The sequence below is a fragment of the Muntiacus reevesi genome, chromosome 7 (assembly GCF_963930625.1).
Source record: "Muntiacus reevesi chromosome 7, mMunRee1.1, whole genome shotgun sequence".
NCBI classification, from domain to species: Eukaryota; Metazoa; Chordata; class Mammalia; order Artiodactyla; family Cervidae; genus Muntiacus; species Muntiacus reevesi.
The window spans coordinates 13115989-13133330 of NC_089255.1; the positions used below are offsets into that span (position 1 = coordinate 13115989).

Consider the following 17342-nt stretch of genomic DNA (forward strand, 5'->3'; position numbering starts at 1 on the left):
GGAAGTAGATGAAGCACAGGCAGCCTCGCCACACCAGTCTCCTCTAGGTGGTGACCTTGGTGTCTTCTAGGGCCTCTCTGCAAGTTACACCAAGAAGTACAATAATACTCAGTAATGTTCTGCTTGAAGGGGACCCTGACACTTGTTTGGGAATTATGTTTCATACTAGGTCGTCACATTGATAGAGTGTCCCCACAAGTGTCTCCACATGAATATTGTGACTATATCTATATAGTCACAAAAGAAGATGTAGTCCTCAGGGAGTTTATGAGGCTGGAAAGCCTGACACCAAAGAACAGAAACCTCTCTCCTCCTCTCTGAGCATCGGAGATTGCCTGTGGATTGAGGGAGGGGAGACTCTGCCTTATTATACTTTACTCCTTACCATTTTTTGCCAGGTTATTTAGATTTCTTATAAATCTCAAGCATTTCAAGATGAAAAGAAAAAGTGCACATGTAGGAGCTTTTCCTCTCCATTCACTGGGATCTCCATTCACTGCAGCAATGAGATCCCTGTAAAGACAGGCAGCCTGGACGTGTGCACATACATGCATGATTGTGGAGAGTGAAGGAGATCTAAAAATGCAGAGTGATCAGGGGGCAGAAGCATTCCACAGTAGGAACAGCCTCCCTCAGTTCCTTGGGCAAGGCTGCCGGGATTAATGAGATGGTAGAAAATGAACCGGTAGCATGAGGCTTGGGAGTACTGCCCATTTAACACGTCTTCAAAACTGCATGCCAGCAGTTCCTATTCAAGAGTTTTCGTAATGCTGCTTTAACAGAATCTTTATCTTCTGACCATGTTTCTCTTGTGCCTTTATTAAATGCAGAACTACCTGGACAATTTTTGGCCTGATTTAAAGGCCGCCCATGAGCTCTGTGAGTCTATCCTTCAGTCTCGACGAGAAAGAGAGAATGAGAGTCAGGAGAGCCACGGGAAGGAGTACCCAGAACATGTACCCCTGGAAGTGCTAGAAGCCGGCATCAAGTCTGGGCGCTACATCCAGGTGAGGGTGGTGATGGAGAGTCAGCACAGGGCCAGCCAGCGTGTTTCCTTCTCTTCTTTATTTAACTCCTGTCCCAGGCCTCTGATTTCAAAGGCTGTCAGCAAGATGGCCTCAGTAAGCCAGAGTTGCCAGTGTTCAAGGTGATGAGGGAGTCCCCTCTGCAGGCATCACCCTTGGGTTTGGAGCCATTCTCTAGTGTTCTTAATTAGATTACGTACTGAGCATCACACGGGTAGCCTTTAAATGCCTCCCGTGGGCTTCCCGGGCACGAATGGTGAAGGAACCACCTGCAAGTGTAGGAGATGTAAGAGATGCTGGTTCGATCCCTGGATCAGGAAGATCCCTGGAGAAGGACATGGCAACCCACTCCAGTATCCTTGCCTGGAGAATTCCATGGACAGCGGAGGCTGGTGGGCTACAGATCATAGGGTTGCACAGAGACAGACACAACTGAAGTGACTTAGCACGCACGTCACTGGGAAAGAGAATGTATTTTTGCATTAAGGTCTGGAGGTTTGGCAGAGTTGTAAAGTTGTTGAAATTTGGCTTCCTCATGCCTTTCCCATTTTCCTGCCCCTTTCAAGTGTGTCTGTGTGTTATCTCAGGACCCAGGACCCAAATACTCTCAGGGTTTTGAGAGGAAATCAAGATTATTATTCAGATTTCAACAGTTCTTTGTGCTTTACTCTGTGTATGTGTGTGCCTGTGTGCACGCAGGCAGGTTTATCACGTGTAAATTTGTGCATTTACCACCACAGTTAAGATACAGAACTGTTCTGACAAGTATCTTACATATAGATTTTTATATAGATTTAGGTTGAACCTACCACACTGAACTCCCTCCCTAAAGTGTAGGGGTTTTTTGTGTGTGTGGGGGGGGGACCTTTGACCCTTGTTGTGACACGCGAGATTTTTAGTTGTGACATGTGAACTCTCAGTTGCAGTATGTGGGATCTAGCTCCCTGAGCAGCATTTGAACCCAGGCCCCCCTGCATTGGGAGCAAGGAGTCTTAGTCACTGGACCATCAGGGAAGTCCCTGAATGTGGATGTTTAAAAACTATATCTATTGGAGAGGCTGATGCTTCCAGTTGGTAATGAAGTTTACAGCATCCCTGAGAAGATATTTTGGGGAAGAAGATATTTTAAAGATTGCTCATCACTTAGATAAGATAGATTGTAGCACTTACAACACTTGGTACAGCTAAGAGTAGGTCAAAATGATGGTACATTCTCTGGAGAACATAAACATTGGTGATGAACTATTATTATTATTCCTAAAGAAAGGGATCATAAACCTTATAAGAATATAATGGGGATATTTTCCTAAAATTTTTGAGCTGTACCTTTTGGAGGTTAAAACAGACAGGAAAGAAGTTTTTCATATTGATTTTGATTTTAGGGAACTCTGAACGTCAACAAGCACAGAGCCCAAATGGAAGCTTTTGTTCGACTTCAAGGAGCCAGCAGTAAAGATTCAGGTTCAGTATAACCTTACATGAATTTCCAGACTGCTTTTTTATTCTGAGATTACACACCGAAGGAAGCAAAGTTGAGATTGTTACTCCATAAGAGCCGTGTGAGATATCCTCAGATACACTGGTTGTGTGGGGTCATGGGCTGTGTTTTTTTTTTTTCTTCCCTAGCTTTTTTGTCTATAATTTCTGATTTTTTGGTAATAACTCCAAAAAATTGTAATGGCTACTATTTTATTGAGTGCTTCCTATGTATCAGATACTATTCTAAGCACTTAAAGTAGGTATTGTTATTGTTCACTGCCTTTTACACGTGAAGAAATTTAACAGAGAAGCAAAGTAACTACCGGGTGTACCAGGATGGTGCAGCTCCTAAGCAGTGGGGCTGAGCCTGTGAGGTTTTAAGACATTGTCCTGTACTGCATCAGTGAGCTTTATTGCCTCATTGGAGTCTTTTAAAAAGTAACATAGATGAAAAACTGTGTGAATAAATTGTATCATGCTAGAGTGCCCTGTTAGTTCTGCAGTGACAGGGTGAGGCTGGAGGAGAGTGAGAAGCAATGGCTTTTCCAGGCTTCTGCTCATCAGGCTTCTAGTTCTGCAGTGTTTGCAGTTCAACAGCCTGCTGACCGCTCCCTGGTCACATGGCCCCTGAAGGTATGGGGCCGAGTCCCAGTGTGGGCTGACCCTGTCTCCTGCAGGGAATCTACCTTAAAAGACAGTTGACGGACTTCCCTGGCAGTCTAGCGGTTAAGGCTCTACACTTCCAGGGCAGGGGATGCAGATTTGATCCCTGGTTGGGAAACTAAAATCCCATGTCAAGCGGTGGGGCCACAAAAGAAAAGATGGTTGGGGGTGGCTTTATGAAAGCACATTATACAGCATGGCCTAGCAGCGGCGTCTCTTCCTTCCTAACCTGCAGAGCAAAAGTTTGCCTTGTTTGACTTCATCTTTGAAAGGAGGGAGCTTTTATTTGCAATAATGCTGATTAGATCTTGAACGGATTATGTTTGAAAGGCCTCACCGGTGTGGTCTTCCCCTTGGCTTTATGGGGTTTCTCTGTGCTGCTCCCCAAACAGATCTCATCAGTGACATCCTAATCCATGGGATGAAGGCTCGAAACCGCTCAATTCATGGAGACGTGGTGGTTGTCGAACTGCTCCCTAAAAGTGAGTGGAAAGGGAGGACCGCCGCCCTGGGCGAGAGTGACGGTGACGACAGGGCCCCGGGCGAGTCCCTGAGTGAGCCCATGCCCACAGGTGAGCCCGCCCGAGGCTGCCCAGCGTCCGAGGGGGCTGTCGTTTCCTCCCCTTAGTCCGGAAATACTGCAATTATTGACATGTGATATCGTCTCTTTTCCTACATTATCAGTTTCCCGTCTCTGCAAGTGTATTTTATTCTCATCAGCACCCAAATAGGCCATAATATGTCTCACCTTAAAACAAAATAAAAACCCTCTTAAGTCCCGTATCCTCTCCAGCTATGGCCGTTTTGTTTTCTCTGCTTCAGTTTCTGGTGAAACTCATTGAAAAGGGAATTCTCTCTCTTCTCTCCAGTTCCTCTCTCCTTGGTCTCTCCCCAAACCACAACATCCTACCTCTTGTCCTTTGTCAGAGTCACTGGTGACCTCACTGCCCACAGTCCTCGGCACCTAGAACCTGCCAGCAGCATTTGGCTGGCAGAGCACTGCCTCCTTTTCGGCTACTGGGCTCTTCTCCTCCGCTGGTGGATTCCTCCTTATTCCTTTGCTGGTTCTTGCCCGTCTTACTGTCCTCTCGGATGCACCCGGCCTCCTCTCTGGATCTCTCCCTCTCTGCACGCTCTCCCCAGGAGCTGCCCTCCAGTCCTCTGACTGTCTCTCCAGCCCAGACCCCTTCCGCAGCCAGTTTTGTCTACTCAGTCATTTGACTGGTCTCCTCCCCTGGATGTCTTAACAGGCACCTCACACTTAGCACACCTAATAACAAACTCCTGATTTCTGCCCCCCCAACCTGTTTCTCCAGAGAAGGCAATGGCACCCCACTCCAGTAGTCTTGCCTGGAAAATCCCGTGGACAGAGGAGCCTGGCGGGCTGCATTCCACAGGGTCACTAAGAGTTGGACATGACTGAGCGACCTCACTTTCACTTTTCACTTTCATGCACTGGAGAAGGAACTGGCAACCCACCCCAGTGTTCTTGCCTGGAGAATCCCAGGGATGGGGGAGCCCGGTGGGCTGCCGTCTATGGGGTTGCATAGAGTCAGATATGACTGAAGCGACTTAGCAGCAGCAGCGACCTATTTCTCTCCGACTGTTCCCCATCTCAGTAAATGGCCAGGCTGTTCTTGCAGTTGGTCAACCCAGGACCTTGGCGCTATCCTCACCTTCGTTCATGCATCAGCATGTGCTATCCACGCTAGCACTAATGCATGGTCTGGATCCGCCACTCCTGCCCTCTGCCACCTGGCTCCTAAGCCAGTGCACTCAGACCTCTGGTGGGATTTTCCCGACAGCCGCCTCACTGGCCTCCCTGCGCCTGTCCTTGCTCCCAGAGAGTCTTCTCTACGAGGGAGCCACAGTGATCCTTTCAAAACCTTCAGGTCCTGTCAGGTCTCTGCCAGGATAACCAGCTTGTCCGTCACCGCCTGAGAAACAAGCTTTCCCCCAACCTTCTCACACCTTTCCTCACTTCAGGTCTCTGCTCAGAAGTCACTTCATGTAAAATAGCCGCCACTCTGACCCTTCATCCCTCCTGGCCACCTTACGCTATTCTGCATCTCTTAGCAGTCCTCACTGCCCCACATATTTGCCTCCCACCCCCACAGACACCCAGACTGGAGCGTAATCCCCAAGAAGTCAGGGAATTTGTTCTGATACAGCTGTATTCCCTGCTAGAATCTAGAACAGGACCTCATCCCTAGTAGGGGCTCCATAAATACTTGTGAAAAGCAAAGATAGCACTTTCAACTATTCCACTTTGGTTTTTCTTGACTTCAGTCTGTGCTGATTAAAAGTTTTATGTATCAGACTTATGATTTGTATACTTTTTCTGTAAATAATGTTGAACCAAATGATTTTGGCTGGTAGGAAAATGCAAGACAGTGAAAATGCACAGCAGAAGGCATAGGTTTGAAAAAGTGAAAATCAGGGACTTCCCTCGCCGTCTAGTGGTTAAGACCTCATGCCTCCCCTGCAGGGGGCATGGATTCGATCCCTGGTCAGGAAACTAAGATCCCACATGCCATGCAGTGTGGTCACAAAAAAAGAAAAAAAAAAAATGGTGAAAATCATTGACTTTTCCCACATACCCAAATCTGAGATTGGTGAAGTAAGGGCCAAAGAGAAAGTGGGAATAATGGCTTCTAAAAGTCACACCACAAAATAAAAGGTGGGTGGCGGGGCATACTGACAATGTTTATTTTAAAAATTACCTATCTTAAAAAAAAATGATCCATCCTTCTTAGAAGGAAGGCAAATGTTTGCATCTCTCAACTTGTGTGGATGTGCTTGAAAAAACTGGATGTTGCATTTCCTGTTTTCTTCCTCACTGCTGAGCTGGTCAGAGTCCAGTTAGGTGGCACCTTACCATTGAAGGCTTTCTTTTGTTTTGTTTTCCCAAAGGCAGAGTGGTAGGCATCCTTCAGAAGAACTGGCGGGACTATGTGGTGACATTTCCATCCATAGAAGAGGTCCAATCACAGGGCAAAAATGCTCAGAAAATCCTAGTTACACCTTGGGATTACAGAATTCCCAAAATCCGAATCAGCACTCAACAAGCAGAAGCCCTCCAGGTACCTCCTCTCCTCGCCTCTTGTCTCTGCCAGCTCTTGAGCAGTGCCAGGAAACGTTAACCTCTTTGCATAAGAAGGGATAAATTATTGATGGCATGTGGCATTCCGAGATCCTGTTTTCTAAAATTCTAAATATATAGAACCATCTATTAAGTAGTCCTTGGTTAATGAATGAAGGCCAGAGAGGAACCGTCCTAGAAAGAGCTGTGCACGACAGCTAGAGAGCACATTCATTATCCAGCTGTCCAACACAGAAACTTCCAATAGATACACTTTGCCAACACTAACAAGCTTTCTTCCAGCAAGTGATACAGAAATACGATTGCTCTGCCCTGTGGGGATGATATAGCGGTACTTCACAGAATCGATTATCCATAAAGGAACAGAGCCCCGGAGAGAAGACATAAACAAGAAAGTTAGAAATTAACCTTTACTGTGGCAAAGGGTGTAGGCATCACCCCGTCCAATTTGCCCATGTTCTGTAGCTTGTAAGTGAGACGCTGAAGCAGGATGTCCCCAGCCTGTAACCTGCTCATCGTGTACCTTTCCATCCTGAAGCCTCACTCAGGCTCTCAGAGGCCAGGTGCAGTAGCTGCTTTCCGTATCCGTGGTGTGCTGGAACACGGGGCAGTGAGGTTCAGTTCACGCTGATAACCTTCTTCCCACCAGAAGATGTCTTAAGAAATTAGAAAGTAACTCCAAAACACACAAAAATTGAAATGTTTTGTTCTGAAATTTAATCTGGGCTGTGCATAGTTGGGTTTTCCCCTTGGGCTGCGTATGTTAACTAGAATGTGTCACAGTTGGCTGTCTTTCTCAAGCTTCCATCTCCAGCCCACTTACTTGGTGCGGAGAGGTAATGCCTCCCTTCAAAGCACTGGGCTAAGCATTTACCTACCATCTGGCAATTTAGTAAAACAGGAAGAACCCAAGAAAGGAAAAAAAGGAAGATGGTTATCTGTATTAATAAATTGGCCCCTCTCTATGGAGCTCAATGCTGTTTATCCCTTGTTTGTTAACTGACCCACTTAACTCCTGACACCGGGTTCGTGTTTCCATCTCTCTGTGCAGGACTTCAGGGTGGTCGTGCGCATTGACTCCTGGGAGTCGACATCCATGTACCCAAATGGACATTTCGTGCGTGTTCTAGGAAGAATTGGAGATCTGGAAGGGGAAATTGCCACCATCCTGGTGGAAAACAGCATTTCAGTGGTCCCCTTCTCAGAAGCTCAGGTCAGACTTCCCCCAGTCCTTTGGTCTGATAAAAGACATTTTCTACTTTTTTGTTTGTTTGCCTTTGTTGTTGTTCTGTCAGTAAGAAAGAAAAAATTTTGTACTGTGTAACAAACTGCTATCTAAACCATAGCTAATGGAAAAAGTTCACTCCTGTTAAACTCTGTGTTTGAACTAGATTGAAGTCAGCTTCAAGTGCAGTTAGTTTGTTACAGCCTCATGGCTCTCAAATTTTTACATTTTCCAACTGTGCTAACAAATGGTATGTCAGTATCTTACTGATGTAAGTATGCATCCCATCCCCCATAAATACATGGGTACCTAGTTGTTACAGACCCACTGGGCTCTGCTCCCTGTATTGATCATTCAACCAGAGGCCTGCAGAAAGCTGTAGGAAGCAGCTTCTTGGGTATACATCTCTGACCCATGGGTCAAAAACATAATGCTCATTATGAAACCATTTTTGTGACCTTTATGGAAAACAAAAATTGTGTGAACATAAAGCATCAGCTATTTGCGTCAGGTTCTGATCTGTTAAAATCCTCATAAATCTTGTTTATTATTCTTGCATAGCTATATTCATAGTGCACACAGGCTATTTTTTGCTTCTTTCACTTAAAATTATTTCTATGTGTTGACATAGCCTACTTATTTTTAATAATGATGGCAAATTACTCTATATTGATGTACTCTAGTTTGCTTAAGCTTTCCTCAGTTGTTGAGCATTTGGGCTTTTTAATGTTTCAGTATTATAAAAGATGCTACTTCAAATGTTTCATAAGCATCACTTTTTTTTATCTTTTGATCATTTTCTTTGGAATGTAATACTTAAAGTGAGATTACCAAGTCAAAGGGCATAAAAAATTTAAATAGCTTTTGCTGTGAATTGGCAGCTTGTCCTCCAGAAAAATTGGGCCAGTTTGCATTGTCATCAAGAGCATATGGGTGTTCTTATTTTCATTATAATTTTTGACAGAATAGTAACTATAATAGTAAAAATACTTTAGAATATCTTAACATTATTAAAATTTTATGTTTAACATTAGTATCTCGAAATCATTTGTTGACTTGTTTTGACAGCTTAGTGAAAAATTTGGAACAAAATAAAACATGAATTAGACTTCATAGGACTAGAATTCTTCCCTTTTAGCCTACTTAACTGCAAATTGATGGCTTGAATAGGTAATAATGCAGAAAAAAATGCCCAAGATTGATCCTGCTTTAAAAAGGGAATATGCTTTTAATATCTGGGACATGTTGATTTTTTTCAGGGCTTGACTTGAATTAAAAGCTCAACTACATTTAAACAAATGGATCACTTGAAAATGGGGTAGATATTGTACTATTTATAAGCCACCCATTCATTCTTGCTTCAACCCTCACAACTAAAGAGACTGTAAATGCTCTGGAACATTTCCTGTCAGACTGTAGAGTCTTCAAGGGCATGCAGATTGTGTCTTTCCTATTGAGTCCCGACTTCCCAGAGCCTGACACGTGTCAGGCACCTAATAAATAATTACTGCTCAAAAGAAACAAACATAGGTAGAAGGTAAGGAATAATGAGGGGCTTCCCACGTGGCACTAGTGGTAAAGAATCCGCCTGCCAATGCAGGAGACGTAAGAGACTCGGGTTCAGTTCTTGGGTCGGGAAGATCCCCTGGAGAAGGAAATGGCAACCTACTCCAGTATTCTCGCCTGGAGAATCCCATGGGCAGAGGAGCCTGGTGGGCTACAGTCCATGGGGTCGCAAAGAGTCGGACACGACTGAGCGACTTAGCACACGCACACGATGAGTAATGAATGGGGTTTCTCTGCGGTCACATGGAGAATGTTAGAGAGCTTTTATGGAAACTTCTGGTGCATGAATTGCTGAATCTTGGGTCTCTACTTGTACAGATGTGTGAGATGCCAGTCAACACACCGGAAAATCCCTGGAAGGTAAGTTCCCAAGAGGAACAAGAACGTAAAGACCTGAGGAAAACCCACCTGGTGTTCAGCATCGACCCCAGTGGCTGTGAAGATGTGGACGACACCCTCTCGGTCAGAGCCTTGGATAACGGCAACCTGGAGCTTGGAGTCCACATTGCAGATGTGACGCACTTTGTAGCACCACACTCTTATATTGACATTGAAGCTAGGACAAGGTAATGCTTTCAGAAATCAGCGCTAGGATTGTGTGTGTGACTGTAACGTCTTCTGCAACTGTGCTCAGTCACTTCAGTCGTGTCTGACTTTTTGCGACCCTATGGACTGTAGCCCACCAGGCTCCTCTGTCCATGGGATTCTCCAGGCAAGAATACTGGAGTGGGTTGCCATTTCCTCCTCCAGGGGATCTTCCTGGCCCAGGGATCAAACCCAAGTCTCTTACTTACATCTCCTGCGTTGGCAGGTGGGTTCTTTACCACTAGCGCCACCTGGGAAGCCCGTGCTAGGTTCAGATTTTTAAAACCAAAGATTTCACAATTGGGAACAGGCCTGAAGATCCTTCCAAGGGAAAAGAAAAAAAAAAAAAAATATGAAGTCCACTTCCCATTTTCCTTTAGAAAAGTAGTATCTTGATCAGTTTGCCTTTCCATTATTTATTTTTTTGGCTGCAGTGGGCTTTCTCTAGTTGGAATGAGTGAGAGCTACTCCCTAGTTGCAATGTGCAGGCTTCTTGTTGCAGTGGCCTCTCTTGAGGGAGGTTGCAAGGGCTTAGTTGCCCCGTGGCATGTAGGATCTTCCCAGATCAAGGATTGAACCTGAGTCCCATGCATTGGCCAGTGATTCTTAACCACTGGACACCAGGGAAGCCCCTGCCTTTCCTTTTTTAACAAAATCTTTTCACATACTATACCCTACAGTGAAATAGGTTAAATTTTTCATGTAGTAATATTCTATTTTATATAAATACTGGATCATTACACTTTAATTTTTCTTACACAACTACGATTTGTGCCACTCTTTCTGTCTCTTTTATATCAGTGGAAGAATATTCAGCCCAAAGCGGTCTCACTTGGAAAAGTGGGAACACAGGAATAGCTTTGTCGCCCAGTCTGCTGCACTCTATGAAAAAGCAGCAGCCTTGGGGAACTGGTGCTGAGCTCTCAGCCATTTCCACCGCAGCCTGTGCCGCCAGCAGGTCTGCCTCTTGCTGCTGAAGGTCACGGACCTGCGTGTGTCGTTCACAGGGCCACCACGTATTACCTAGCGGACCGTCGCTATGACATGCTGCCCGCCATCCTCAGCGCTGACGTGTGCTCCCTCCTGGGAGGTGTTGATAGGTGAGTTTGTCCATTTTTCTTACTGTCAGAACTTGCCTTGGTCCTTCTGTGGTGACCGGTGGCTCTTGCTCCTGGCCTCTTCCTCTCTCTAAGCTACTTTCCCACCGCCCTTCCCACCCCTGCTTTCCCCCCCCAATCCTGTGTTTGGGGGCAGCTTTATTTCTCTCACCTTCCCTTCCCTTCCACCCGTCTTTTCTTTTTGTCTCCTTTCCTTCTGCCTAGCTGGGAGGCTGCTTCTTCCTCTTGTTGACTTTTTAAAGTCAAAGTCTCAGAACAAATGTGTCACTATGTACATATATGTTCCCGGGTTGAGGCTGTTTTTCACAAGGATCATGAACTTAGGGAGTTTTGTGTTTATTTGTTGTAATTAAAGTTTATATCTGTCCCTGAAGCTGAAAATTCACACCTTCCAAAAGATGTTATTGAAAGGCTCCCACCTGCCACTTCCCATCAGTTACCAATTTCTTGTGTATTTTTCTAGAATCAATGCTGTAACAAAAACGCACTCTCAGTTTTCCACCTTCCTATGTGGGGAAACACCCAGTTCTTCCCTGCTGCGTCTTTCTTTCCAGTAAGTCTCCTTTGTCTTTACAGAGAGCACGGTACATCTGACACTGCCCGCCACCAGACACGTGGAGGTCTTTCTCCACACCAAGCTATTCCCTGCAACACCAGCTGGGTGTCCTACAATTTAATTCAGTTCTGATGCTGTCTTCCCCAGAGATGGCATCAGGTTCCCCAGGGTAAGGGCTCAGTGTCACACAACTGCCCCCCGCTCCCCAACTTCAGACACTGTCACAGGCCCAGGTTGTCACCGTGCTTCTGACTGACCTGCTGTAGATTAGAGCCGGGGTCCGCAACCCCCAGGCCATGGACTAGTACCAGTTAGGAACCAGACCGTCGCACGTTAGGTGAGCTGTGAGCAGGCAAGTGAGTGAAACTTCATCTGTATTTACAGCCACTCCCCTTGACTCGCGTTCCCACCTGAGCGCCACCTCCTGTTAGACCAGTGGGGGCATTAGATCCTCATAGCACGAACCCTACTGCTCTTGGCTCATCCCAAGACCATCCCCAGTCCACCCCTGGTCTGTGGAAAAACTGTCTTCCGTGAAACGGGTCCCTGGTGCCAGAAGATTGGGGACCACTGGATTACAGGCTTCCACTACCCACTCCCTGCACTTTAGATCCCAGTTGAAAGTCCACATTGTTACCTGTACTTCTGACCAACTGGCTATAAATCAGAGATACCCAGACCTCCTCCTCAGGTTCAATTAATTGTTAGAGCGGCTCTCAGAACTCAGGGAAACAATTTACTTATGTTCACTGTATAAAAGTGTATGATAAAGGATACAGATGAACATCCAGGTGAAAGAGTTGTGTAGGGCAAGGTATGTGGAAGGAACACAGAGCTTCTAGGCCCGGGTGCCAGTCTCCCAGCACCGCCACGTGTTCACCAACCCAGAAGCTCTCCAAACCTCACCCACTGGGGATTTTATGGAAGCTTCATCACATTGGCAGGCTCAGTTAGTAGCTCCGTTTTCAGCCCTTCTCGAGAGAATGAGGGGCAGGATTGAAAGCTTCTAATCATGACTTGGTCTTTCTAGTGACCAGCCTCATCCAGGAGCCCACCTCATTAGAACAAGACATGCCTGTCCCCCAGGAAATTACAAGGGTGTCAGGAGTCCTGTGTCAGGAGGCAGGGACAAAGACCAACATGAGTTTTCTGTTATGTCACACACTGATGCACATGTTTGGACATATGACCTTTCTTTGTCCTACAAATGGTGACCACATATATACTCTTCAGACCTTGCTTCTTTTTTAACTTAACACTGTATCTTGGAGATCATTCCATTTTAATAACAGTTCTCTATCTAGGGAAATTTGGATTGTTTCCAAGCTTTTGCTATTATAAACAAAACTGTAATGAATTACTTGGAATATAGCTCATTTCACATTTTTAAAAGTACGGTATCTCTGGAAGATAAAGTCCTAGAAGTGGAATTTCTGTGTCAAAGGGTATATGCATTTGTGTTTAAAAAGCAAATTGCCTTCCATAGAGGTCGTACCAGTTACATTCTCTGTCAATAGATGAGAGTACTAATTTCCCCACAACCTTGCCAACACAATATATTGTGTTTTTTCCTCTTTGCCAATTTGATAAATGAACATGGTATCTTAAAAAAGTGGTTTTGATTTGCATTTTTTTCTTCTATGAGTAAAGTCATTTTTTTTTATGCCTAACAGTCATTTGTGTATCCTGTTCTGTGAACTCTTTCATGTTTTTTGCCCCTTTTTCTTTTGCTTTCTTGATCTATTAGTAATTGGTATGTAAGAGGTCTTCCCATCTTAAGAAATTAGCTCTGTTTTTCATGTCAGTTGCAGATGTTAGAGTGATGGTAGTAAAGTTGTTCTTTACTAACTGAACTTTTTGCTCATGAACCTGCCATCAAGACTGATATCCTAGTTCAGTGTTACCTAGTAGCATTCGAAAGTCTTGACTCCCATTTGCTGGCGAGCCCAGTAAACTTAACTCTAATTCTGTCAGTGCTGTGCTGTCCTCAGGAGCATGGAGAACCGTCAAGTTGGGCTTGCAGCAGTACGTGTGAACTCATTTCAGATTTGCTCAGAGGTCCACAGAACCTTGCTGCTGCTGCTGCTAAGTGGCTTCAGTCGTGTCCGACTCTGTGCGACCCCGTAGATAGCAGCCCACCAGGCTCCGCCGTCCCTGGGATTCTCCAGGCAAGAATACTGGAGTGGGTTGCCAGTTCCTTCTCCAGTGCATGAAAGTGAAAAGTGAAAGTGAAGTCACTCAGTCGTGTCCGACTCCTAGTGACCCCATGGACTGCAGCCTACCAGGCTCCTCCATCCATAGGATTTTCCAGGCAAGAGTACTGGAGTGGGGTGCCATTGCCTTCTCCCAGAACCTTGCCTAACCTCCTTTTAATTTTAAATATCTTTCACATTAGCAGCGGAGTGTTGGATTGAAGCCTCAGACCAGAAACCCATAGCAGCGTCATTTCTTTCGTTACATTTAGGCTCTAGTTCTGTTCATTTCAAAAAATGGTAGAATTAACAATGATGCATGTGACTGGTTTTGCAGGTATGCTGTAAGCGTCATGTGGGAGTTAGATAAGACCTCCTATGAAATTAAGAAAGTATGGTATGGTAGAACCATTATTCGATCGGCATACAAACTGTTTTATGAAGCAGCCCAAGACTTGCTAGACGGAAACTTCAGCGTTGTGAAGGATATTCCAGAATTCAAGGACCTGGAGGAGAGGAGCAGACAAGCCAAGCTGGAGGAGTTGGTGTGGGCGATCAGGAAGCTGACAGACATAGCCCGCCACATCCGAGCCAAGCGGGACCGCTGCGGTGCCCTAGAGCTGGAAGGGGTGGAGGTTTGCATCCAGCTCGATGAGAAAAAGAACATTCACGACCTCATCCCCAAGCAACCCCTGGAAGTCCACGAGACCGTGGCTGAATGCATGATCCTGGCCAACCACTGGGTAGCCAAGAAGATCTGGGAGAGCTTCCCTCACCAAGCCTTGCTGCGCCGACACCCTCCTCCACACCAGGAGTTTTTCTCCGAACTCCGAGAGTGTGCTAAAGCAAAGGGCTTCTTCATAGATACACGGTAATTTCTCTTTTGAAGGGGCAGGAAAATGGAAGGGGTTACTGTACACTTGTGTATTTTACAGTGGATATTAAAATATGACAGCCAGATCTTTGACCAAAAAGGGAAAACTTCTTGCCTTTTCTTCATTTACTATAATGTAGGTAAAGAGGCGTCCTTTTTTCTTTTTGGCTGCCCGGCATGACTTGGGGGTTTTAGTTCCCCAACCAGGAATTGAAGCATGTAGTTTTAACCACTGGGCCACCAGGGGAGTCCTTGGCTCAATAATTCTTGATTTAAAAAAAGAAAAAGTTCATTTATTGACCTATACAGGATGTTTAAGGTTAAGGGCATTAGGAATTTAGTTCGAAAGGTACCTGGCCACCCACTGTGTGCTGAGCGTGAACTTCACCTCATAGGTTCAGCACATTATTCTTCACGACTTGAGAAAGGTAGTGGAGGGAATTCCCTGGTGATCCGGTGGTTAGGACTTGGCGCTTTCAGTGCGGTGGCCCGGGTTCCATTTCTGGTTGGGGAACTAAGATCCTGTAAGCCGTGCAGTGTGGCAAAAACAGAAAACAATGTTATTTGAATTCTGAAATTTTCTTTGTTTAAATCTCAAAAGAAAGTTAGATTTCTGTAGTTGAAAAAAGTTGCTTCTCTGAAGTGTGTCCCAAATAAATTTAACTATGGGCAGATGAGCATATTCAGTTGGTGAATAAAGGGTTCCCCTTGAGTGTTGACTTGTAAATTATTTCTGGGGACCAAAGAAGAATTTTTCCATTTTTTTGTCAGGTCCAATAAAGCACTGGCTGATTCTCTGGATAATGCAAATGACCCCAACGATCCTATCGTCAACAAGTTACTTCGATCAATGGCTACACAGGCCATGTCTAACGCTCTGTATTTTTCCACTGGATCATGTGCCGAGGAAGAGTTCCATCATTATGGTGAATGATTACAGTTTTCTTCTGTTGTGGCCAAAGCCTTGAGCAAACTTTAAAAAAGTTTTTTTGTTGTTGTTGTTTATTTTGATTTTTTGGTTTATTTTTTAAGGTCTTGCATTAGATAAATATACTCACTTTACCTCTCCAATAAGAAGATACTCAGATATTATAGTACATCGATTACTAATGGCAGCCATTTCAAAAGATAAGAAAATGGAAATTAAGGAAAATTTATTCAGCAACAAAGATCTTGAGGAGTTATGCAGACATATCAACAACAGAAATCGAGTAAGGGGGGGTTTTAATTCTCTTACCCATCATCTCCTTTGCCAACAGAATATCAGCTTTACTGTGTAGTGGAATGAAGTACTGTATATTCCAACAAATTAAACTCCAGAATTATTCCAATCAATGAGAAATATGAAAAATCATAAAGCTTGTTGAGTAGCTCTCAATACATTTACAAATGTTCTAAAATACTTAATGCGGATTTATGAGATTCAACCAGTCAGATTTTTTCCCCCAAAGTGTAGAAATGTGAAAGATTGTCTATCATCTTACTACCCAAAGATAATAACAATTCTAGACAATGCTTTTTATTTATAAAAATATCCAATCATACCTGCTGTTTGAAGTAGGCCTTTTTTCACTTGCTATTGATAGCACACCACATCAATATAGTTACATCATTATTTTAGAAACTACTTTGTATTTTATTTCAAACTGTGGCTATTGACCATGTTATACAACTTAGATAGAACTAGACCATTTGGTAATACATCAGATTGGAAACTACCTAAATGTTTTAATATTATCTGTATCCAGTTGGAACACTAGTTTGATACTATACAATCTTATAGCCACTACTCATGTTGGTTTCAATTAAAACTTCAGCTCCTCAGTGGCACTAGCCACATTCCACATGCTTAATAGACATGTGTGGCTAGTGGCCACCTATGGGACAACACAGATACAGAATGTTTCCATCCTTTCAGAAAGTTTGGTTAGGCAGCAGTGTTCCTGGCAATCTAGTTTACAACCATCCTAGTGTATACATTTTTATAGACTTCTCACATTTTGCCTGGATAAATTCCTGACAGTAATGAATTACTGAATCAAAAGGGGTACACAAAACTTTCAGCTTTTGTTTTTAATTGGAAAATAATTGCTTTACAATTTATAGTGAAATAAATCAGATAAATAAATCTGCCATACATCAACACAAATCAGGCATAATTAAAACTTTCATATCTATTACTAAATTGCCCTCCAGAATATAGTTCTAATTTGCACTTCCATCAGCAGGATTTTGTAGGACAGACTTGAAAAATACAGGTAAGACATAGACCTGGGTACTTTTCCCCTTCTTGAGTGAACTATAAACAGCTTTTAAATAACAAGCAAGTAGTTTTCTTTAAAGAATTACTTTTCTAAGACACTTTTGAGGGCTTGATAAAGGGTCCTACAAAATTGATTTAATTAATAATAGAGAATATTTGTATTAATAGTTTTCTAGAACCTAGCCTTTTTAAAAGAAATTGTTCTTTGGGAATATGAATCACATGTTTCTTCTGGGGTGTCAAGAATCCATCATCATGTTTGGGGGTTGTGTTTCTTCTTACAGGCAGCACAACATTCTCAGAAGCAGTCTACTGAGCTCTTCCAATGCATGTACTTTAAAGACAAAGACCCAGAAACTGAGGAGCGTTGCATATCTGATGGGGTCATTTATTCAATTAGGACAAATGGTGTGCTTGTGTTTATACCAAGGTATGTTATTTCTAACACAAAAGTTGTTATGAAGTCATAGTTAACCTTAAAGTATAGACACAGTATAGAAATGGTAGGTTCCATCCCTGGGTTGGGAAGATCCCTTGGAGAAGGGAAAGGCTACCCGCTCCAGTATTCTGGCCTGGAGAATTCCATGGACTGTATAGTCCATGGGGTCAGAGTCGGACACAACTGAATGACTTTCACTTTATAGAAATGGTACATTAGATATCATTCTTTAAAGCACTTACTTTAGCAACTGT

General features: G+C 43.9%; 1 protein-coding gene across 2 annotated transcripts in view; it reads left to right on the forward strand.

Annotated features, from left to right (window-relative positions):
* Positions 1 to 17342, forward strand: part of DIS3L (DIS3 like exosome 3'-5' exoribonuclease) — a 32466-nt gene that overhangs the window by 13766 nt on the left and 1358 nt on the right. For both annotated transcript variants that reach the window (XM_065941765.1, XM_065941766.1), the window contains exons 5-15: positions 831 to 1007; positions 2408 to 2486; positions 3560 to 3739; positions 6081 to 6250; positions 7322 to 7483; positions 9380 to 9627; positions 10654 to 10746; positions 13850 to 14383; positions 15158 to 15312; positions 15419 to 15597; positions 16934 to 17079. In XM_065941765.1, the coding sequence (XP_065797837.1) occupies positions 831 to 1007; positions 2408 to 2486; positions 3560 to 3739; positions 6081 to 6250; positions 7322 to 7483; positions 9380 to 9627; positions 10654 to 10746; positions 13850 to 14383; positions 15158 to 15312; positions 15419 to 15597; positions 16934 to 17079 (2123 nt within the window). The remainder of the gene's footprint in view (positions 1 to 830; positions 1008 to 2407; positions 2487 to 3559; positions 3740 to 6080; positions 6251 to 7321; positions 7484 to 9379; positions 9628 to 10653; positions 10747 to 13849; positions 14384 to 15157; positions 15313 to 15418; positions 15598 to 16933; positions 17080 to 17342) is intronic.